The sequence below is a fragment of the Geotrypetes seraphini genome, chromosome 1, assembly GCF_902459505.1.
Source record: "Geotrypetes seraphini chromosome 1, aGeoSer1.1, whole genome shotgun sequence".
Lineage (NCBI taxonomy): Eukaryota > Metazoa > Chordata > Amphibia > Gymnophiona > Dermophiidae > Geotrypetes > Geotrypetes seraphini.
The window spans coordinates 121,829,164-121,853,040 of NC_047084.1; the positions used below are offsets into that span (position 1 = coordinate 121,829,164).

Sequence of the window (23,877 nt, forward strand, 5' to 3'; positions counted from 1 at the left end):
ATAAAAATGGTAACAAACAATAACCATTACTTTACCTTCTAATTTTTCTGTCATACTAGAAGACAAAAACAATAAATCTAACACATTCCCTGCTTTATGAGTCCTATCAACCACTAACTGCAACAAACAAACTTGCCGTAATATAAAACAGCTCAATAGTCGTATTATTGGCTTCTACTTCCTCCGGAGATAGAGGCGCATTAAAATCTCCAACCAGACACAAATTCTCCAAATCATCACCGTGACATCCTCACATGCACAGAGGTCCTCCAGACGTGGCCACAAGCTCGAGGAAAGAGAAGGCTGGGCTGGGGCCAGGTGTCCTCTTTTTTTAAAGAGGAAATCTGGCATCCCTATTTTTAACTTACTCACCAGGGTTTCCTCACCATTTGACATGTCTTCTTTCCCCATGCTCACCATACCTCTTCCATCTCTGTGCGTTTTTTCCTCATGTTCAGCATCTCCTTTCTCAGTCTCCTATACTTCCCCTTCTAGTATTTCCCCTGTGCCCATCTCCCTTTCTTCAACACTATTCTGTGTCCCTGTCCCCTCCATGCCTAGTGTCAATCCTCAGTGTCCCTATGCCCCCGCTCCCAAGTCCAACATCTCTCTTCTGCATTCCTATTCTCCCTCATGTCTATCCATCTTTCCTTTTGTGTCCATATACCCCCACTGACTGTGTCTATATACCATCCCCATGCAGCATTCCCCTTTGTGTCTCTGTCCCTATGCTCCCATCCATGCCCACCATCTTCCCTCTTTTTGTATATCTTCCCGTGTCCAACTTCTCCCTTCTTACTCCCTTACATTAATGTTTCTCACACTCTTTTTCTCCCTCCCTCCACTCCTTCACTATTAAATATTTCACTCTCTTACTCCATTTGGTTCAGCATCTCTCTTTCCCTTCCCTCTCCTCCTTCCCTCAGTACTTCTCCCATGGATTGAACACCTAGCTTATCCTTCCCTCCAGCCTCCCACTGCGTTCCAATACCTCTCACCTTTCTCTCAAAACTTCATAAGGATCTAGCACCTCTCTCCCTTCCTTCTAACCCCCCTCTCATGGGTCTAACATCTCTCTCCCTTCCCTCTAGCTCCAGCTCTGAACCGCAATTCCAGTACCTTTCCCTTTCTTCCAGCTCCCAGCTTTAGGTATGGCACCTCTATCTTCCCTTCAGTCCCCCCCACCTCTCTCTTCCCTTCAGTCTCCCCCACCTCTCTCTTCCCTTTAGTCCCCCCCTCCACATAAGTCCATTACCTCTCTCCCTTCCCTCCAGCCTCAAACCCCCCCCCCAGGGGTTGTACACCTCTCTTCCCCTCTGCCCAGATCCAGCCGTGTCCTTCAGCTCCAGCTCTGGATCCAGCTAGCACCCCCACCCCTGCGGGCACAGCAATAGTGGCAGGCAACATTCCCTACCACAGGTCAGTATCTCCTCCCCAGCACCCCTCATTCCTAATACCCAAATTAGCCAGCCACCCCACGCTGAAACATCTTCAGAGGCCTGCTCCGAGGCTTTCCTTTGGCCGATGAGTCCCTCCTTCATGTAACTTCCGGTTTCACGAAGTTGGAAGTTACATTAAGGAAGGGCTCGACAGCTGAAGGAAGGCCTTGGAGCAAACCTCTGAAGATTTTCAGTGTGGCGTGGCTGACTCATTCAGTTAAGGTAGGTGTGAGGAGAGCTGGAGAGGAGATGCTGAGCCGTGGGGAGAGGGAGTGTTGCTGCACTGACACTGGTGCAATAGATTTTTTTGCTGTGGGAATAAAGCTGTTTATCGCTCCTGCAGGGTGACAGAAGGCCTTGTTTGCATTCCTGCTGAAAACCGACCGCATTTTTTCCCGTTCCTGTGGACTAACTACAGGTTGCCACAGTTTACCACAGGAACTCTTACCCATGTCATTCTTTATTCATGACATCAATTTGCATACTGTACACTGTCTCTTTGGTATGTAAATCTCTCTCAAGCCTATTCATTGTGGATATCTCAAAAATCTGGCTGGCTGGGCAGGTTTGGCAATCATTGGGGTAGCTCAAGGTCTGATATTCTTATTTATTTAAAAAATGTATAAACCCACTCTATCCCACAGTTCTAGGTAGTTTACTAGAAGCATACATCATAAAATCAAAACCTTAAGAACATAAGAACATAAGCAGTGCCTCCGCCGGGTCAGACCATAGGTCCATCCTGCCCGGCAGTCCGCTCCCACGGCGGCCCAAACAGGTCATGACCTGTCTGAATCACCAGAAGGGGCTCCCTTGCCACCTTGGTTTCTCATTGAAGTCCTACCTTCCCATCGAAGTCCTAACCCTCCGGTCTTGCACATGCACGACCTGGTTGGCTTTCTATACTTATTACCTGGTTAGCTTTCTATACTTGTGTTACATCCCAGCTCCTCCCTCAGTATCCCACGATCCCTTTATCCCTCAGGAATCCGTCCAATCCCTGTTTGAATCCCTGTACCGTACTCTGCCTGATCACTTCCTCCGGTAGCGCATTCCAAGTGTCCACGACCCTTTGGGTGAAAAAAAACTTCCTTGCATTTGTTTTGAACCTGTCTCCCTTCAGTTTCTCCAAATGCCCCCTCGTACTTGTTGTCCCCTTCAGTCTGAAGAATCTGTCCCTATCCACCCTCTCTATGCCCCTCATGATCTTGAAGGTCTCTATCATATCTCCCCTGAGCCTCCTTAACCTAGTATAAATGATTCTGAATTAAATTTTTCTATGTGGATTTGAGACGGGGGTTGGGGCAATCAAATTAGATGACAGCTGGGAAGAGAAGGAAAGGAATGGAATGGGACCAGGAGTTGAACAAAGACAGGAAAATGGAAGAACAGAAGTGAAGATCTGTAGAGGAGGAAGGCAAGAAATGAAATTGGAAGTAAGGACCGGGGTTGAGGCAGGGAAACCCACCAGTCCAATCCAATCCTGAGGGACTCGAACCGGTTAACAAAAGTTAACTTAAGGAAACATTAAAGAACAGGAGAAATTCAATTAATGCCAACATTCAGTCGTCAACTAGAAAGTTCTTAAACAGATACATCATCTTTCAATTATCGGCTAGGAATTTCTTCAACAGATATGTTTTCAAAGGAGCCACCATACACCTAGAGTTCATCACTTGCATTCCATATCCCCTCTCGTGCTCACCTTTGAGGTCTCCTCTATCAACGCTAATGTACTCAGCCTTGTGTCACTTCCTAAACCAAACACTACCCCCTCAGGAGCCCTTACCATGCCACCCCCTTCCCTGCAGCCCTGTCACAACGTAAAGCAATCATGACCCCTCATTACTATTCCTGAACACTTTCTAAAATGCTTGCCATTCTCTCCTCAATAGCTTTGTGTCTAAACCAATCACTGCTTTGCAAAATGAATATACTGTATATGAGTTACCTGTGCATGCACTGATGACCCAATCTATGCAAAGTTTTTCCAGAAGATATCCTGCACACCTGACTGGCTTTGGTGCTCTGCAAACGCCACTTGGCAGAGCTGCATGACATTTCAAACTGGCAGCCAAGGCCAGTCGTTTTCATCCCAGTCCCCAAAGCACACCCAGTCAGATTTTTAGCATAGCCACAATGAATACAGAGAGACAGCAATGAATAAAAATCAACCTCAAGTTTATGTTCCCAAGAACTGAGTGGAGACTCACTAATCCAGTCAACCACAAGGCTTTGCTCCATGCCTTGAATTTTGATTTTAATTTCTCACCTTTTCCAAGCCTGAGCTCAAAGTGAGTTATACTTCAGACACAGTACGTCTGGTAATTGTTGTTTTTTTTTTATATATATATGTTCACACATTTTTATTTTTCTCAGTTTTCCCTATCTTTTTAATTCGATTGTTAACCGGCTAGATATTAATTTGATGGTTGGTATATCAAAATCAATAAAACTTGAAACTTGAAAACTTTGCCCAACAGGACCTGGGTAGATCAATTCTATTCCCCTCTGCCCTGCAGTGAAACAGTACTTACCTTTTTCAAAATTATGTCAATGTAGCCAGCGATGAGCTGAGCAATCTGTTCCCCTTCTGTAGTTTGCACTGAATAGTATCCATCCTGATAATCCCCAAAATCCTGCAGAGGAAAAATATCCAGAAAACAATCAGGTAAATCCAAAATGGTCACTTCCATCAGCAACAACTAATTGCACTTTCAACGCCCATTAACAAATCAGTCCATGCACATGCTCAAAGCAACGCCACTCCCATTAGCAACTAATCAGAGCCAATGCATTGACTCACAGCTCTGCCACTCCCATCAGGAATAATTAACGACACAGTCAACACACTCACAACACTGCCACTCCCAATAGGAATAACTAACAACACAGTCAACACACTCAAAACGCTGCCACTCCAATAGGAATAACTAACACAGTCAACATGCTCACGACGCTGCCACTCCCAATAGGAATAACTAACAGCACAGTCAACACACTCACGACACTGCCACTCCCAATAGGAATAATTAACAACACAGTCAACACACTCACAACACTGCCACTCCCAATAGGAATAACTAACAACACACTCGCAACGCTGCCACTCCCAATAGGAATAACTAACACAGTCAACACGCTCACGACACTGCCACACCCAATAGGAATAACTAACAACACAGTCAACACGCTCACGACACTGCCACTCCCAATAGGAATAACTAACAACACAGTCAACACCCTCATGACGCTGCCACTCCCAATAGGAATAACTAACACAGTCAACTCCCTCACGATGCTGCCACTCCCAATAGGAATAAATAACAACACAGTCAACACGCTCACGACGCTGCCACTCTCGATAGGAATAATTAACAACACAGTCAACACACTCACGACACTGTCACTCCCAATAGGATTAACTAACAAAACAGTCAACACGCTAACGACGCTGCCACTCCCAATAGGAATAACTAACAACACAGTCAACACACTCACGATACTGCCACTCCCAATAGGAATAACTAACAACACAGTCAACACACTCGCAACGCTGCCACTCCCAATAGGAATAACTAACACAGTCAACACGCTCACGACACTGCCACTCCCAATAGGAATAACTAACAACACAGTCAACACACTCACAACGCTGCCACTCCCAATAGGAATATCAACACAGTCAACATGCTCACGACGCTGCCACTCCCAATAGGAATAACTAACGACACAGTCAATACGCTCACGACACTGCCACTCCCAATAAGAATAACTAACACAGTCAACACACTCACAATGCTGCCACTCCCATTAAGAATAAACAACTGCAGAATCAACACACATTGCACAGCCACTCCCAATAGGAATAACTAACAACACAGTCAACACCCTCATGACGCTGCCACTCCCAATAGGAATAAATAACAACACAGTCAACACGCTCACGACGCTGCCACTCCCAATAGGAATAACTAACAACACAGTCAACACGCTCAAGACGCTGCCACTCTCGATAGGAATAATTAACAACACAGTCAACACACTCACGACACTGTCACTCCCAATAGGATTAACTAACAAAACAGTCAACACGCTAACGACGCTGCCTCTCCCAATAGGAAAAACTAACAACACAGTCAACACACTCACGACACTGCCACTCCCAATAGGAATAACTAACAACATAGTCAACACACTCACAACGCTGCCATTCCCATTAAGAATAAACAGCTGCAGAATCAACCTACATTGCCATGCCACTCCCAAAAGGAATAACTAACAACTCAGTAAACATGTTCACGACGTAGCCATTCCTAATAGGAATAACTAACACAGTCAACACCCTCATGACACTGCAACTCCCAACAGGAATAACTAACAACACAGTCAACATGTTCACGATGTAGCCATTCCCAATAGGAATAACTAACGACACAATCAACACACACACACGACACTGCCACTCCCAATAGGAATAAATAACACAGTCAACACGCTCACGACACTGCCACTCCCAATAGGAATAACTAACAACACAGTCAACACGCTCACAACGCTGCCACTCCCAATAGGAATATCAACACAGTCAACATGCTCACGACGCTGCCACTCCCAATAGGAATAACTAACGACACAGTCAACACACTCACAATGCTGCCACTCCCATTAAGAATAAACAACTGCAGAATCAACACACATTGCACAGCCACTCCCAATAGGAATAACTAACAACACAGTCAACACCCTCATGACGCTGCCACTCCCAATAGGAATAAATAACAACACAGTCAACACGCTCACGACGCTGCCACTCCCAATAGGAATAACTAACAACACAGTCAACACGCTCAAGACGCTGCCACTCTCGATAGGAATAATTAACAACACAGTCAACACACTCACGACACTGTCACTCCCAATAGGATTAACTAACAAAACAGTCAACACGCTAACGACGCTGCCTCTCCCAATAGGAAAAACTAACAACACAGTCAACACACTCACGACACTGCCACTCCCAATAGGAATAACTAACAACATAGTCAACACACTCACAACGCTGCCATTCCCATTAAGAATAAACAGCTGCAGAATCAACCTACATTGCCATGCCACTCCCAAAAGGAATAACTAACAACTCAGTAAACATGTTCACGACGTAGCCATTCCTAATAGGAATAACTAACACAGTCAACACCCTCATGACACTGCAACTCCCAACAGGAATAACTAACAACACAGTCAACATGTTCACGATGTAGCCATTCCCAATAGGAATAACTAACGACACAATCAACACACACACACGACACTGCCACTCCCAATAGGAATAACTAACAACATGTCAACACGCTCATGACGCTGCCACTCTCGAAAGGAATAACTAACAACACAGTCAACACGCTCACGACGTTGCCACTCCCGATAGGAATAACTAACAACACAGTCAACACGCTCACGACGCTGCCACTCCCTAAAGGAATAACTAACAACACAATCAACATGTTTACGATGTAGCCATTCCCAATAGGAATAACTAACGGCACAGTCAACACACACACACGACACTGCAACTCCCAATAGGATTAACTAACAAAACAGTAAACACGCTCACGACACTGCCACTCCCAATAGGAATAACTGACAACACAGTCAACACCCTCACGACGCTGCCATTCCCAATAGGAATAACTGACAACACAGTCAACACCCTCACGACGCTGCCACTCCCAATAGGAATAACTGACAACACAGTCAACACCCTCACGACGCTGCCACTCCAATAGAAATAACTAACACAGTCAACTCCCTCACGACGCTGCCACTCCCAATAGGAATAACTAACGACACAGTCAACATGCTCACGACGCTGCCACTCCCAATAGGAATAACTAACAACACAGTCAACACGCTCATGACACCGCCACTCTCGATCGGAATAGTCAACACGCTCATGACGCTGCCACTCCCAATAGGAATAACTAACAACACAGTCAACACGCTCACGACGCTGCCACTTCCAATAGGAATAACTAACAACACAGTCAACACGCTCACGACGCTGCCACTTCCAATAGGAATAACTAACAACACAGTCAATATGTTCATGATGTAGCCATTCCAATAGGAATAACTAACAACACAGTCAACATGCTCACAACGCTGGTACTCCCAATAGGAATAACTAACAACACAGTCAACACGATAACGACGCTGCCACTCCCAATAGGAATAACTAACAACACAGTCAACACGCTAACGACGCTGCCACTCCCAATAGGAATAACTAACAACCCAGTCAACACCCTCACGACGCTGCCACTCCCAATAGGAATAACACAGTCAACACCCTCACAACGCTGCCACTCCCAATAGGAATAACAACACAGTCAACACGCTCACGACGCTGCTACTCCCAATAGGAATAACTAACAACATAGTCAACATGCTCACGACGCTGCTACTCCCAATAGGAATAACTAACAACACAGTCAACACACTCACGACACTGCCACTCCCAATAGGAATAACTACCGTGGGGGGCGTGGCTTGGTGCACGCACAAGATAGAGGTGTGATCGCGACGCTCCTCTAACCCGGGCAACGGATGGATACTTTGGAAGATTACCTTGGCTTTTTTTCTTCCCCAAAGTGCCAGATACAAGTGCGGTAGCATGGCGAGCACATGGCAATCTAAAAGTGAAACGGCTTTTACGACAGGAGGGACAGCAAAGCGTCAAAAACAGGATCAGACGCCGCCGAAGGTTCCTCTTCCGGGAGATGTAACAGAAGTACTGGATAAAAATGAAATAATGGCTGAACTGCAGTGCATAAAACAAATGCTTCAGGACAATGCAAACAACATCACCGAAGTGAACGAAGAAGTGCTGAATCTGAATCGGCAGATGGAAATAGCTAACAAGCATATGACGACTTTAGAAAACAAGATGGAACGGATGGAACTCTCTGAGAGGAGATGTAAAAATGACAGTCTAACTGATAAGGAATTAAAGAAACAACTTGTAAATTACGAAAATAGAGGTAGAAGAAAGAATGTAAAAATTATTGGATTAGCTGAAGGTTTGGAAGGGGGAAATGCTATCCAATTTCTAGAAAATTTTCTGCCTAAATTATTGCAGTTAAATTCAAAACATCCCCTAGAAATAGAACGAGCACACAGGATTCCATTAAAACGGTCAACAAGTCAAGTTAGAGCAAGGCCTTTGATCTTCAAGTTACTAAGATTCTAGCAGGCATTAGATATTTTAAACTTGGCTAAAGCTGATAAAAATTTTAATTATAAGGGATCCAAGTTGTTGTTTGTGCCTGATTTCGCTAAAAACAAAGCAAATACAAGGAAACAGTTCCTCATGTTACATAGAAACATAGAAAAAGCGGCAGAAAAGGGCTATAGCCCACCAAGTCTGCCCATTCCAAGTATCCCCCCCTTGGATTTACTCCCTTAAAGAACCCACGTGAGTATCCCATTTTCTCTTAAAATCCGTCACGCTGCTGGCCTTTATCACCTGGAGTGGGAGTTTGTTCCAATGATCCACCACTTTTCGGTGAAGAAGTACTTCCTGGAGTCGCCATGAAACTTCCCCCCCCCCTGATTTTCAGCGGATGCCCTCTGGTGGTCGAGGGTCCCATGAGCCAGAAGATATCATCTTCTGACTCGATGCGTCCCGTGATGTACTTGTACGTTTCAATCATATCTCCCCGTTCCCTTCTTTCCTCAAGTGAGTACAGCCGCAACTTCTTCAGTCTTTCTTCATACGTGAGATCCTTGAGCCCCATGACCATCCTGGTGGCCGTTCGCTGAACCGACTCGATCCTCAGCAAGTCCTTTCGGTAGTGTGGTCTCCAAAACTGAACACAGTACTCTAAGTGAGGCTTCACCATGGCTCTGTACAACGGCATCATGACTTCAGGTCTCCTGCTGACGAAACCTCTGCGTATACACCCCATCATTTGTCTTGCCCTGGAGGAAGCCTTCTCCACCTGATTGGCACCTTCATGTCCTCGCTAATGATCACCCCTAGATCGCGTTCCGCCGTGGTCTTAACCAAGGTCTCACCATTTAGTACATAAGTTCTACGCGGGTTTCTCTTGCCCAGGTGCATTATCTTGCATTTTTTTGCATTGAAGCCTAGCTGCCAAGTGTTTGACCATTGTTCCAGCAACAGTAGGTCGTGTGTCATATTATCAGGTAATAAGCTTTTGCCTACTATGTTGCAAAGTTTGGCGTCATCGGCGAACAGTGATACCCTTCCTCTAAGTCCTTGCGTCATATCTCTTATGAATAAGTTAAATAGAATCGTTGCTCAGGACCGAGCCCTGCGGCACTCCACTGATCACGTCCGATGCTTCGGATGGGGTACCGTCTACAACCACCCTCTGAAGTCTGCCGCTCAGCCAATTCCCAATCTATGTAGTTAGAGTGTCTCCTAATCCTATTGATTTCAGCTTGTTCAGTAATCTTCGATGAGGGACGCTATCAAATGCTTTGCTGAAGTCCAAATATACCACGTCCAGTGACTCTCCGGCGTCCAGTTGTCTAGTAACCCAGTCAAAAAAGCTAATCAGATTAGATTGGTAGGATCTACCCCGGGTGAACCCGTGTTGGTGTGGGTCACGCAGTTTTTCTTTGTCTAGGATTGTGTCAATATTCTGTTTGATCAGTGTTTCCATGAGTTTACACACTATAGACGTGAGACTCACTGGTCTGTAGTTTGCTGTCTCTGTCCTGCAGCCCTTTTTGTGGAGTGGGATTACGTTGGCGGTTTTCCAGTCCAAGGGGACCCTTCCTGTGCTTAGGGAAAGATTGAAAAGAACAGATAATGGTTCTGCCAGGACTTCCCTTAACTCCCTGAGCATTCTGGGGTGCAAGTTATCCGGTCCCATGGCTTTGTTTACTTTGAGTCTTGATAGTTCGTTGTAGACACTACTGGGTGTAAATTCGAAATCTAGAAACGGGTCTTTCCAGCTATCTCCCGTCTGCAGCTGTGGACCAGCTCCCGGCGCTTCGTGGGTGAACACTGAACAGAAGTATTGGTTTAGTAATTCTGCCTTCTCAGAGTCTGATTCTGCAAAGTTGCCGTCCGATTTCTTCAGGCATACTATCCCATCTTTGTTTCTTTTCCTGTCACTAATATAGCTGAAGAAAGATTTATCCCCTTTCTTAATTTTCCGTGCTAGCTCTTCCTCCATTCGGAGTTTGGCTTCTCTGACTGCTGTTTTGACAGCTTTAGATTTGTCTAGATAGCCCTCTTTTGCCCCCTCTTTGCCTAAATGTTTGTAGGCAATAAATGCATCTTTTTTCTGTTTAACTAGGTCTGAAATTTCTTTACTGAACCATTGGGGTCTTTTGTTTCTCCTGCGTTTACTTACTGTCTTTATGTATCGGTCTGTTGCTTCGTGTAGTATGGACTTCAGAGACGACCACATATCCTCCACATTGTCAGTTTTTGCTTGTTTATGTAGCTCTTGATGGACGAAATTTCCCATGCGGTTGAAGCCTGTGGCTCTAAAGTTGAGGACCCTTGTTGTTGTGTTTGTATTTGGGAAACCTTTCTTGAGGTTGAGCCATACCATATTATGGTCGCTGGAGGCCAGTGTGTCTCCCACTGAGACTTCCGTGACGCTATCTCCGTTGGTGAGAACTAGGTCTAGTAATGCCTTGTCCCTGGTGGGCTCCAATACCAATTGCTTGAGACGTGCACCCTTTATGGAGTTTAATATTCTTTTGCTGCTACACGTAGTCGCGGAGAGTGTGTTCCAATCTGCATCTGGCATGTTGAAGCCTCCTAGCATTACTGAGTCCCCGCGCAGTGTGATATTCTCTTTGTCCTCATGTTGCCTGGGAGGTCTGTATATCACTCCAAGGTATAGGCATTTTTCATTCCCTCTGGCCAGATTCACCCAGAGGGATTCCCCGGTGTATCTAACATCTGTGATTCTGGTGGTTTTGATGCTTTCCTTAGTGTACAGCGCTACTCCTCCTCCCAATTTACCCACTCGGTCGCATCGAAGTAGGTTGTACCCTGGTATAACCATATCCCACCCATGTGATTCCGTGAACCAGGTTTCGGATATCGCTATCACGTCAAGATCGGCGTTTGTTATCTCAGTCTCTAATTCTAGAATTTTATTGCCCAAGCTGTGTGCATTAACATACATAGCCCTCCAAATCTGTGAAGAGTTTACTTTATGAGTTAGTGTGGCTCCTAAATTATCAGTGATATCTCTCCCTGAATTAGTTAGTGTGGCTCCTAAATTATCAGTGATATTTCTCCCTGAATTATTGTGTATATCATTGGTACCTACTTTAGACTTGTGGATATCATCGGTACTTACCTTAGACTTGGTAGTGTTAAGACCTCAAATGAAGGAAAGGGGGTTAAAATATGGCTTGTATTACCCTGCAAAAATGAGAGTAACAAGTGGAGACAAGTCCTTATATTTTGAAGATCCGGAAGAGTTAAAGGACTTTTTGCTAAATTCTGAGCCAATGTCTATTTAAAAGGAGTTAATTTTAACAAAATGGCATTGTGTTATATATGAAGTTTGTTGAATAAAGTAATTTACAGAAGATGATTTAAAAAAAAAAAAAAAAGAAGGAAAAAGAATAATATCCCATGTTTGGTTGGAAGAGAAACTATATGAATAAGATTATATTTAATAATATGAATTGACAAGGGGATAAAATGAGAGAGACTTAAATAGCAGACTCCTTTAACTGTTCTTTATTGAAGAGATATTCATTTTTGAAAATATCACTGTTATGAGGGAATGAATATCTTAAATGCATCAGATGTAAGGCTTAATGATAAAGAAACAAAAGAAGAGGTGTAGAAGAGATGCAGATTATATTGGATTTCAAGATGATGATGGGAAAGATCAAGATGATGGAAAAGAAGTGTTGGAGTTTATATCACATGTACAGAATGTGCTCATTATTCAAGGATACATTAGGATATTGAACTTATTTTGAAGTTGTCAATGTAATAATCAAATGGGAATAAGGAGATAAGGTTTCTGCATTTTGGACAGGTTTCTGCATTTTGGACTGGTCATGGTAAAGCATAAAAGAATATACAGGATGGACAAGTTAACATGACTTAATTAAGAAGTCGAGTCAAGTTGAATTAATTTTATGGAGAAGATTAATAATATTTTTATCTATAGGATATTAGAGGGGGGAAAAAAGTTCATCTTCTATTTTTTGGAGATATGAATTCTTTAATAGAGAAGGTGATTCTTCTCTTTAATTTCAAAAGTTATATATAAGTCTAACTTGAACTATATTGAGAAGGATTTTAATATATGAAAAAAAGAAAAGTGAATTGATTAAATGTTAATGTTATTAATTGAAAGTTATGTAGAACATGAAATAGTTTTTAAATGGAAATTCAAGCATTGATTAAGAATATTATCTTGACAACAAGAGTTAGAATATTTTATTTCTTTCACTGTAAAAAGTAGTAAAAGGATTTATAGGATTGGTCAGATATAATTTTATAAAATTGATTTAATTGGAAAAGGAATAAAATGGACTTTATGAAATACTTTTTGATATAAATAAGTAGGATTTCATCATATATAGGGGTAATTATTGAGGGAATACTTGATTTGTAATATATTAAAGAATAAGTTTATTACTTTTAAGTATAATCAAGGGAAAGGGATGATGGAAGTTGCCTGGGGGAGGGGGTATTGTCAATTTATGTAGGGGGTGGGGGAGGGATAAGGGAGGAAGGTTTTTCAAAAGAGGGACTGAGAGGATTTGGAAAGGAGAAATTTCACTTTAAAAGTTTTAACAATGGTACATTAGTGTCTATTCATATTAAGTTAAATAAATTTAAAACATATTGTTGGATTATGAATCTGGGAAAAAATTTTTATAATGGAGATTAAAATCTTTTCATTAAATGTTAATGGCCTTAATCATCAAATAAAAAAGAAAAAAAATGCTGGCCTTCTTAAAACAACAGAATGCAGACATTTGTTATATACAAGAGACACACCTATCATTAATAAAGTCAAAAAAATTGGAAGAGGGATGGGTAAAACAGAGTTTTTTTGCTCCTGCAATTGGAAAAAAAGCTAGGGTTGCCATATTAATAAATAAAAAAATGCACAGCTAATTTTCAATTGATTGATTTTGATCCCTTGGGTAGGTGGGTTCATGTGAAAATAAGCATGGATTTGCTTAATGTGTAAGCTCCAAATACGAATCAGAATGAATTTTTTAAAAAAGTTACAACAATTGATACTCCCACTGGCCGCTTCTAATTTAGTGGTGGCTGGAGATTTTAATGCTGTCATGGATTTAGTAATGGATAAAAAACCAAGTAAAATAAAGAAATCATTAGGATTAGATAATTTGGTTCAATCTTGTGATTTGAAGGATATATGGCGGATACTTCATTTTGATGATCGGGAATTTTCTTTTTGCTCACAAGTTCATAAGTCCTTATCAAGAAAGCAATGTTACTTACCGTACTGTAACAGTTGTTATCCAGGGACAGTAGGCAGCTATTCTCACTAGTGGGTGACGTCATCCAACGGAGCCCCGATGCGGACATCTCACAAGCATACTTGCTTGTAGAAACTTTTAGAAATTTTGAGTTGCCCACACCGCGCACACACCGCGAGTGCCTTCCCGCCCGATGCACAGGGCGTGTCTCCTCAGTTCAGATAGCTAGCAGAGAAGCCAACCCAGGGGAGGTGGGTGGGACGTGAGAATAGCTGCCTGCTATCCCTGGATAACAACTGTTACGGTAAGTAACATTGCTTTATCCCAGGACAAGCAGGCAGGTATTCTCATTAGTGGGTGACCTTCAAGCTTACCACAATGGGATGGTGGGAGAGTTGGCAACTTAGGAGAACAAATTTTGTAACACTGTTTGGCCAAACTGTCCATCCCATCTGGAGAAGGTATCCAGACAATAGTGTGAGGTGAAGGTATGAACCAAGGACCAAGTGGCAGCCTTACAAATCTCCTCAATCGGTGTCGATCTGAGGAAAGCGACAGAGGCAGCCATCGCTCTGACCTTATGGGCTGTGACTTTACTGTGAAGAGGTAATCCAGCCTGGGCATAGCAGAAAGAGATACAAGCCGCCATCCAGTTGGAGATGGTGTGCTTAGAGATAGGGCATCCCAACTTGTTCGGATCGAAGGAGATGAAAAGTTGAGGAGCAGTTCTGTGAGGCTTGGTGCGTTCCAGGTAGAAACCCAAAGCACGTTTACAGTCCAGAGTGTGAAGAGTTGATTCTCCAGGATGAGAATGAGGCTTTGGAAAAAACACAGGAAGAACAATGGATTGATTCAGATGAAATTCCGAGACCACCTTGGGGAGGAATTTGGGATGAGTGCGAAGGACCACCTTGTCATGATGAAACACTGTAAAGGGCGGATTCGCAATCAATGCTTTAAGTTCACTCATTCGACGGGCAGAAGTGAGGCCAATGAGAAGCACCACTTTCCAAGTGAGGAATTTCAGAGAAGCCTTGTTAAGAGGTTCAAATGGAGGCTTCATAAGTTGAGAAAGAACAACATTGAGGTCCCAAACCACTGGAGGCGGTTTGAGAGGAGGATTGACGTGGAAAAGTCCTTTCATGAATCTGGAAACCACAGGATGTGCAGAAAGAGGTTTCCCTTGAAGAGGCTGGTGGAAAGCAGCAATTGCACTAAGATGGACTCTGATCAATGTAGACTTGAGGCCAGATTGAGACAGGTGCAAAAGATAGTCCAAAACAGAGGACAAGGAGGCATGTTGAGGTTCCTTGTGCTGAGAAAAACACCAAGTAGAGAATCTAGTCCATTTCTGGGAATAGCACATTTTAGTAGCAGGCTTCCTTGAAGCTTCCAGAACATCCCGCACAACTGGTGAAAACTGAAGGGGAGTTACACCAAGAGGAACCAAGCTGTCAGGTGTAGCGACTGCAGGTTGGGATGAAGCAGAGATCCCTGATGCTGCATAAGCAGAGATGGAAACACTGGCAGAAGGAAGGGCTCCCTGTTGCTGAGTTGCAGAAGAAGGGAGTACCAAGGTTGCCTGGGCCACCGAGGAGCAATCAGAATCATGGTGGCCCGGTCGTACTTGAGCTTGTCCAGAGTCTATTGAATGAGAGGAAACGGAGGAAACGCATACAGAAAGAGATTCCCCCAGTCCAGAAGAAAAGCATCTGCCTCGAGACAATGAGGAGTGTAGATCCTGGAGCAGAACTGAGGCAGTTTGAAGTTGTGGGGAGCTGCAAAGAGGTCTATCTGAGGCGTTCCCCACAGGGAGATTTGATGAAGGGGCGTGGAATAGAGAGTCCATTCGTGAGGCTGGAGAAGACGACTCAAGTTGTCCGCCAAGGCATTGTCCGCCCCTGAATGTAGACAGCTTTGAGGAAGGTGTTGTGGCAAATCGCCCAATCCCAACTTTCAGAGCTTCCTGACAGAGGGAGGCCGATCCCGTGCCTCCCTGCTTGTTGACATAATACATGGCGACCTGATTATCCGTACGAATGAGGCCCACCATGTCGTGAAGCAGATGCTGAAAAGCAGTGAGAGCGTTGAAAATCGCCCTGAGTTCCAGATTGATATGGCACAGACGATCCGCACTCGTCCAATAGCCCTGGGTGCGGAGACCGTCCAGATGAGCCTCCCAAGCATAGTTCGAGGAGTCGGTCATGAGGACCTTCTGATAGGTAGGCATGTGAAACAGCAAACCTCTGGAAAGATTGGAAGAGAGCATCCACCAGCGAAGCGACTGCAGCAGAGCAGGAGTGACCTGAATGTGACGAGTCAGAGGGTCGGAGATCTGCGACCATTGAGAAGCCAGGGTCCACTGAGGAATCCGCAAGTGAAGTCTGGCAAAAGGAGTCACGTGAACCTTAGAGGCCATGTGGCCCAGGAGCACCATCATGTGTTTCGCCGAGATGGACGGATGAGAAGAGACCGAGTGACAAAGATGAAGAAGAGCCGCCAGGCGCTGAGGAGGAAGGAACGCTAAAAGATGCCCACTGGTTGCCAATTTCACATAGGATAACTTATAAAATAGCCCTTTTGATATTCAAAACCATGCAAACTAATTCTCCAGCTTTTATCGACAGATTATTGATCCCTTATGACCCACCAAGATCTTTGAGATCCATATCCCAATTTAATCTTAATATCCCTTCATTAAAAATAATTGGCACACGCCGTACTACCATTTTTTCTGTAACAGCCCCAACGATTTGGAACTCTCTTCCGCTTTATTTAAAAATGGAAAATAATTTAAAAACATTCAAAAGCAACTTAAAATGCTTCCTTTTTAAAGATGCTTTTAACTGAAGTTTTATTTTATTTCAAAGTTGAGGGGGCGTGGCTTGGACGCGAACACAAATGGTTGGGTGAGTGAATAGCTCCGTGCATACAAGCCAAATTATAGAAATACTACAAAAATAACTAAACTATAACAGAAAAAAAAGACTAAATATCATCTAAATATGTCATCCAGCAAACAAAATAAAGGAGAACCGAAGGCTGGAGGGTCCGGTTTAGGAAGTAACAAAAGATCAAAACCGGAGCCCTGCACTCCTCCTTTGAACACATCGTTACCAACAGACGAAAGCCCCGACGTTATGGAGGAATTACGGCAAATAAAAGAGATTGTTTTAGACAGCAATAAAAAATTACAAAAAGCAATGGACAATGCGGCATTACTCACTAAAAGAGTGGAGGTGACAGAAAGCACAGTTACTTACGAAACAGGTGTTATCCAGGGACATCAGGCATATATTCTCACACATGGGTGACGTCATCTACGGAGCCCCAGCGCGGACAGCTTTTCAAGCAAACTTGCTAGAAGTTTCAAGTTTGCACACTGCACCACGCATGTGCTAACCTTCTTGCCCACTAGAGGGCGCATCTCCACCTCGTGGTCCTCAGTTCCATATCAAGCAAATAAAAGCCATCCCCAGGGAGGTGGGCGGGTTGTGAGAATATATGCCTTCTGTCCCTGGATAACACCTGTTACGGTAAGTAACTGTGCTTTATCCCAGGACAAGCAGGCATGATATTCTCACACATGGGTGACCTCCAAGCCAACCAGAAAAAGGGGTAGGTGGGAGGATGGCAATTTAGGAAAACAGGTTACGTAACACCGACTGGCCAAACCGGCCGTCACTCCTGGACAAGGAGTCCAAACAGTAGTGGGAGGTGAACGTATGAACCGAAGACCAGGTGGCAGCTTTACATATGTCCTCCATAGGAGTAGAACGGAGGAAAGCAACCGAAGCTGCCATCGCCCGGACCTTATGCCCCGTGACTCGACCCGAGAGCGGGAGACCAGCCTGAGCGTAGCAAAAAGAGATACAAGCAGCTAACCAGTTGGACAAGGTACGCTTGGAAACCGGATGTCCTACCCGATTAGGATCAAAGGACAAAAACAATTGAGGAACCTTCCGATGAGACTTAGTACGTTGGAGATAAAAAGCCAACGCCCTGTTACAGTCAAGCGTGTGAAGCGCCGCCTCACCAGGATGAGAATGGGGCTTCGGGAAAAATACCGGAAGAACAATGGACTGATTGAGGTGGAAATCAGACACAACCTTAGGCAAAAATTTGGGATGGGTGCGAAGAACCACCTTGTCATGATGAAACACAGTGAAAGGAGGATCCGCAACCAAAGCCTGTAGCTCGCTAATCCGGCGAGCGGACGTGAGCGCAATCAAAAAGACCACTTTCCAAGTAAGGAACTTAAGAAGAGATTTGTCGATAGGCTCAAAAGGTGGTTTCATCAATTGAGCCAAGACCACATTAAGATCCCACACCACAGGAGGAGGCTTGAGAGGAGGATGAACATTCACAAGACCCCTCATGAAACGAGAAACCAGAGGATGCAGAGAGAGGGAACGACCCTCGAAATGTTGATGGAATGCAGCAATGGCACTAAGATGCACTCGAATGGAAGTCGTCTTCAGACCAGAATTCGACAGATGCAACAGATATTCCAGCACCGAAGACACAGGAACCGAACTCGGGTCCAGGTGGTTCGAAGAGCACCAGGATGAAAATCTGGTCCACTTCTGGGAATAACAAAGCCTAGTCGAGACCTTCCGAGAGGCCTCCAAAATATCCCGTACTGACTGAGAAACCGGAACCGAAGTCAAGGGGAAAGGAACCAAGCCGTCAGATGTAAAGACTGAAGATTGGGATGTAACAGCGAACCCCGACTCTGAGACAGCAGAGAGGGAAAGACAGGCAGAAGCAGAGGCTCCCTGACACTGAGTTGAAGAAGCAGGGAGAACCAGTGCTGTCTTGGCCAACGAGGCGCAATGAGAATCATAGTAGCTCTGGTCGATTTTAGATGAACTAGCGTTCTCAGAATCAGAGGAAAAGGAGGGAACGCATAAAGGAACCTCCCCTCCCAGTCGAGAAGAAATGCATCGGCCTCGAGACGGTCCCGGGAGTACATCCGAGAACAGTAGAGGGGTAGTTTGTGAGTCTCGGGTGAAGCAAACAGATCCACCTGAGGAGTCCCCCAGCGGTCGAAGACTTCGCGTAGAACCCGGGAGTTCAGTGACCACTCGTGCGGCTGGAGAAGACGACTGAGTTTGTCTGCCAGACAATTCAGCTCCCCCTGAATGTAAACCGCCCGCAAGAAGATGTTCTGAGAGACAGCCCATGTCCAAAGGCGCAGGGCTTCCTGGCACAGAGGCCAAGAGCCCGTCCCCCCTTGCTTGTTTACGTAATACATGGCCACCTGGTTGTCTGTCCGAACGAGAACCACTTGATCGCGCAGGAGGTGACCGAAGGCCCGAGCAGCCAGATAAATGGCACGAAGCTCCAACACGTTGATGTGACACCGACGATCCGCAGCCGACCATAGGCCCTGCGTTCGCAGACCATCTAGATGAGCCCCCCACGCATACTCCGAAGAGTCCGTCGTCAGGACCTTGCGATGCGGAGGGACGCGAAAGAGCAAACCCCCGGACAGATTGGTAGAGTTGGTCCACCAACGGAGCGAGCGTCTGAAAGACGGAGTCACAGTCAAGCGTCGAGATACTGGGTCGCGGTCCTGACGCCATTGCGAGGCCAAGGTCCACTGAGGTATCCTCAGATGCAACCGGGCAAATGGGGTCACTTGGACCGTCGATGCCATGTGCCCTAAAAGCACCATCATGCGTTGAGCCGACACTACCTGCAGTTGCGAAACCTGCCGGCCCAAGCGAAGCAGTGCCTCCAGCCGTGGAGAAGGAAGGAAGGCACGGAGGAGAACCGTGTCCAGCACGGCTCCTATAAACTGGAGGGATTGAGCCGGGCGCAATTGAGACTTGGGAAAGTTCACCTCGAACCCCAGACCCTGAAGAAGCGTGATAGTCTGTTGGGTCGCTGAAATAACTCCTTCCCTTGTCGGGGCCTTGATCAGCCAATCGTCCAGATAGGGGAAGACCTGCAACCCCCGGGAGCGCAGAGCAGCCGCGACCACCACCATACATTTCGTGAACACCCGAGGGGACGAAGCCAGACCGAAGGGTAGTACACGGTACTGCAGGTGCAACTCCCCGACCTGAAATCTTAAAAACTTCCGAAAGTCGAGATGCACCGGAACATGGGTGTACGCTTCCTTCAAATCCAGGGAGCACATCCAGTCCCCCTCGTCCAATAGAGGATACAGAATCGGAAGCGATAACATACGGAACTTCTCCCTGACCAGGAACTTGTTGAGCTTCCGAAGGTCCAAAATGGGGCGCAAGTCCCCGGTCTTCTTTGGGACCAAAAAGTACCGGGAATAAAATCCCCGGCCCTGCTGATCGAGAGGCACCAATTCGACCGCCCGGAGGCTCAACAAGGCCCTGGCTTCCTCTCGGAGAAGGGCCAACTGGCTCCGATTGGACGGGCACGCCCCGGGAGGCATGTCTGTAGGCTGCCTGGAGAAGTTTAACGAATAGCCCTCTGAGACGGTCCGGAGCACCCATGCGTCTGACGTAATCCCTGACCAAGCCCTGGCAAAAGCCGTGAGCCGACCCCCGATGGGGAGAGGGTTGGGGGACCTCGCGGCGGGGGCCAGCCCCCAGCCGCTCATCCCGTCAAAAGGACGGCGCTGGCTTGGATGCCCCCTGCGCAGCAGGCTTGGAGGGCCCCCCTCTACCCTGTTGGGTTGGACGTCGGGGTGGAGGTCTCGAAAAGGCCGGTGTCGATTTTTGAGGATACCGCCTAGGTGGCTGTCTAAATGGCCTCTGAGGCGACGGCTTAGGCTTCGGGCGAACCAGAGACGCCAAAGAGCGCTCTTGGTCAGAAAGCCGCTTGGTAGCCGCCTCTAAGGAGTCGTCGAATAACTCCGACCCGACGCAGGGTAGATTGGCCAATCGCTCCTGCAGGTTGGGGTCCATCTCGAGGGTCCGCAGCCACGCCAACCGGCGCATGGCTACCGCACAAGCCGATACCCTCGAGGCAAGCTCAAATGCGTCATATACCGCATGAAACAGATAGAAACGTAGTTGGGACAGGTTCGACACAAAAGTGGCAAACCTATCCCTGTGTGAATCCGGGATCACCCCCTGAAAGTCTGGCAGATCCTTCACCATTGATCTAAGGTAGGAAGAATAGGCGAAAGCATAGTTGAGGACCCTCGTGGCCATCTGGGAATTAGCATACAGACGACGGCCGAATTTATCGAGGGTCCGACCCTCTCTCCCAGGGGGGACCGCAGCAGAGACTCTAGAAGGCTGCGAACGCTTAAGAGCCGACTCCACCAGGAGCGACTGATGGGAGAGCTGCCCCTTGTCAAACCCCTTAGGGGGAAGAGTCCGGTATTTGGATTCCATCTTGGTGGGCACTACCGCAACTGTAAGAGGGGTCTCAAGGTTCCGCAGCAAGGTCTGAAGGAGGACCTTGTTCAGCGGCAGGCGGGGAGATTCCCGCGGAGGGGCAGGAGAATCCTGTTCCTCCAAAAATTCTTTGGTATAGTGTGACCCTGCCAACAGGTCCACCCCCAGAGCCTTCGCCATGTCATGGACAAATTTTGAAAAAGAAGATGTCCGTGCAGGCGGAGAGGGTGACCGAGACTTCTCAACGGAGCCGAAAGGAGAGGCCTGGCGAGAATACCCGATCTGCACACCCGATCCCGAACCCCACGAGGCACGATCCCGTGACCTCGAAGGGGTTGGGGACACAGTCCGCCGAAGAGACCCCCTGGGGGAACCCCCCGGAGTACGGGGTATGGAGGCCCGTCCCTTCCGCCCCGGCGAGGAGGCACGGGAACTCTCCCGGATCGGGGACCGCAAGAGATCGGGGTTGTCGAGGCGGAGTTCCTCGACACGCAAAGCCCCGCCCTCGGGCAGCGTCGAGCGATGACTCCTCCGAGGCGAGGCCCGAGACCGCTTGGCCTTTTTGAGGCGGTGCTTCGCCCGAGGCTTGCTCGAGGGCGATGAACCCCGGGAAGACCTCGGGGACGAGGACGAGGAGATCCGGCGTACCCGGCGCTGCTTGTCTCGGGACCGCACACTGACCTCAGGCTGTCTCACCGAGGTCGGATCCGAGGGAAGCGTCGAGGTCGAGGCCGAGGGAGCTTCGGCCGCTGAAAGGCCGGTGCCCGAGGCCGAGGTCGCCAACTGCGGGGCCGCGGAGACTGAAGTCGAGGCCGAAGCCTGCTGCAAGGTCTCAATGGCCCCGGAGAGCTCCGAGGAAATTAAAGCTCGAAGCAATTCCTGGAACGCCGGGATCGTGAGACCCGGAGGCAACACCTGGGGGCGCTCCGCAGAGGGCGACCTCGGTTTCGAGTATTCCCTCGGGGCTAACCCCTTCGACACCTTGGACTGGGCAGAGGTCGACGGTCCCGCCGACGAAGAGCCCGAGGATGGCTTCCTGGTCGATGAAACTGAGGAAGGAAGCGGAGACTTACCCGGGGCTTGCTTCTGCGAGGCAACCGGCTTCGAGGTAGCCGAGGGGTCCGATGCCGAGGTCGAGGCCGAGGTCGAGGCCGGGGCCGGGGCCGAAGCCGAGGCCGAGCTCGAGGCCTTCCCCGTCGGGGTATCGACGGCAAAGAGATCCGCCATACGGGCCTTGCGACGAGTAAGGGCCCGTTTCTGGAAGGTGGCACACTTAGGGCACGATGCTGTCGGGTGATGGGGCCCCAAGCACCTTAGGCAGCACCTGTGAGGGTCAGTGATCGAAAAAAGCCTATCACACCTACCACACTTCTTAAATCCCGTTACGGGCCGGGACATGGGCCCAAAACAAGGCCGGGAACAAACGAGGTTCCTCGGCCACGGCTACCGGGAGCCCCCGGAGCGAACGGATGAAGTTAAATTTTTTTTTTTTTTTTTTTGAAAAAAGAAGAAAACAAAGAAAGAAAACACAGATAACGCAGCGACCGCGTCGAAATTCCGCACACAGCCGCGGCGACAGAAGGCAAATACGAGCACAATTATCCACAGGGCTTCTGGCTCCGCGGATGAAAATGAACCGAGGACCACGAGGTGGAGATGCGCCCTCTAGTGGGCAAGAAGGCTAGCACATGCGTGGTGCAGTGTGCAAACTTGAAACTTCTAGCAAGTTTGCTTGAAAAGCTGTCCGCGCTGGGGCTCCGTAGATGACGTCACCCATGTGTGAGAATATCATGCCTGCTTGTCCTGGGATAAAATAGAATAACCATTTTAGAGGAAAACATGGAACAAATACATATAGAAATGAGAAACAATAAAACAATATGGAAAGAGTACACAGAAATTAAAAGAGATCTTGAAGACAGCCGGAATCGTGAACGAAGAAATAATTTGAGAATTATCGGGATGCCGGAAGGAGTAGAAAGAAATGACCCTATTAATTTCTTGGAACAGTTTTTACCTAAAGTGCTACCATTGAAATTTAAAACTGCATTAGAAATCGAAAGAGCACATCGGATTCCAACCCAAAGAAAAAATTCACAAATAGGTCCAAGAACATTAATTTTCAAACTTCTGAGACACCAACAAGCAGTAGAAATCTGCAAATTAGCCAAAGAAAATAAAAACCTCAAATGTCAGGACGCAAAAATACATATCGTCCCTGACTTTGCAAGAGAAACAGCAATGAAAAGAAAACAATTTCTGGACATGAGACCACAATTAAGATCTATGGGGGCTAGATATGGACTCTTATATCCGGCAGTAATGAAAATTACAATAAATAACATAACTCAAAATTTTTCGGACCCCAAAAAACTACAGGAATTTATTGAACAACATGAACAACCAATGTCTTCTTAAAAACATCGGAAATGATCTCTTCAAAATTAAATATTTACATAAATTATAACTTTTGATTTTGGATAATAATATATATAAAAATTTTTTCAGTTGAAACTCAATTCTAAAAAATTCTAATACAACGGATAAAAATGCACGTGGATGGAACAAAAATTTAAAATACAAGGAACGTTCTAAAAAAGAAGCAAAGAAAGAATATTAGACTTAAG

At 46.4% G+C, this 23,877-nt stretch overlaps 1 protein-coding gene across 2 annotated transcripts in view; it reads right to left on the reverse strand.

The window, feature by feature from the left end:
- TLN1 (talin 1) overlaps positions 1 to 23,877 on the reverse strand; it is a 690,102-nt gene that overhangs the window by 457,520 nt on the left and 208,705 nt on the right. For both annotated transcript variants that reach the window (XM_033937496.1, XM_033937486.1), the window contains exon 12: positions 3,977 to 4,078. In XM_033937496.1, the coding sequence (XP_033793387.1) occupies positions 3,977 to 4,078 (102 nt within the window). The remainder of the gene's footprint in view (positions 1 to 3,976; positions 4,079 to 23,877) is intronic.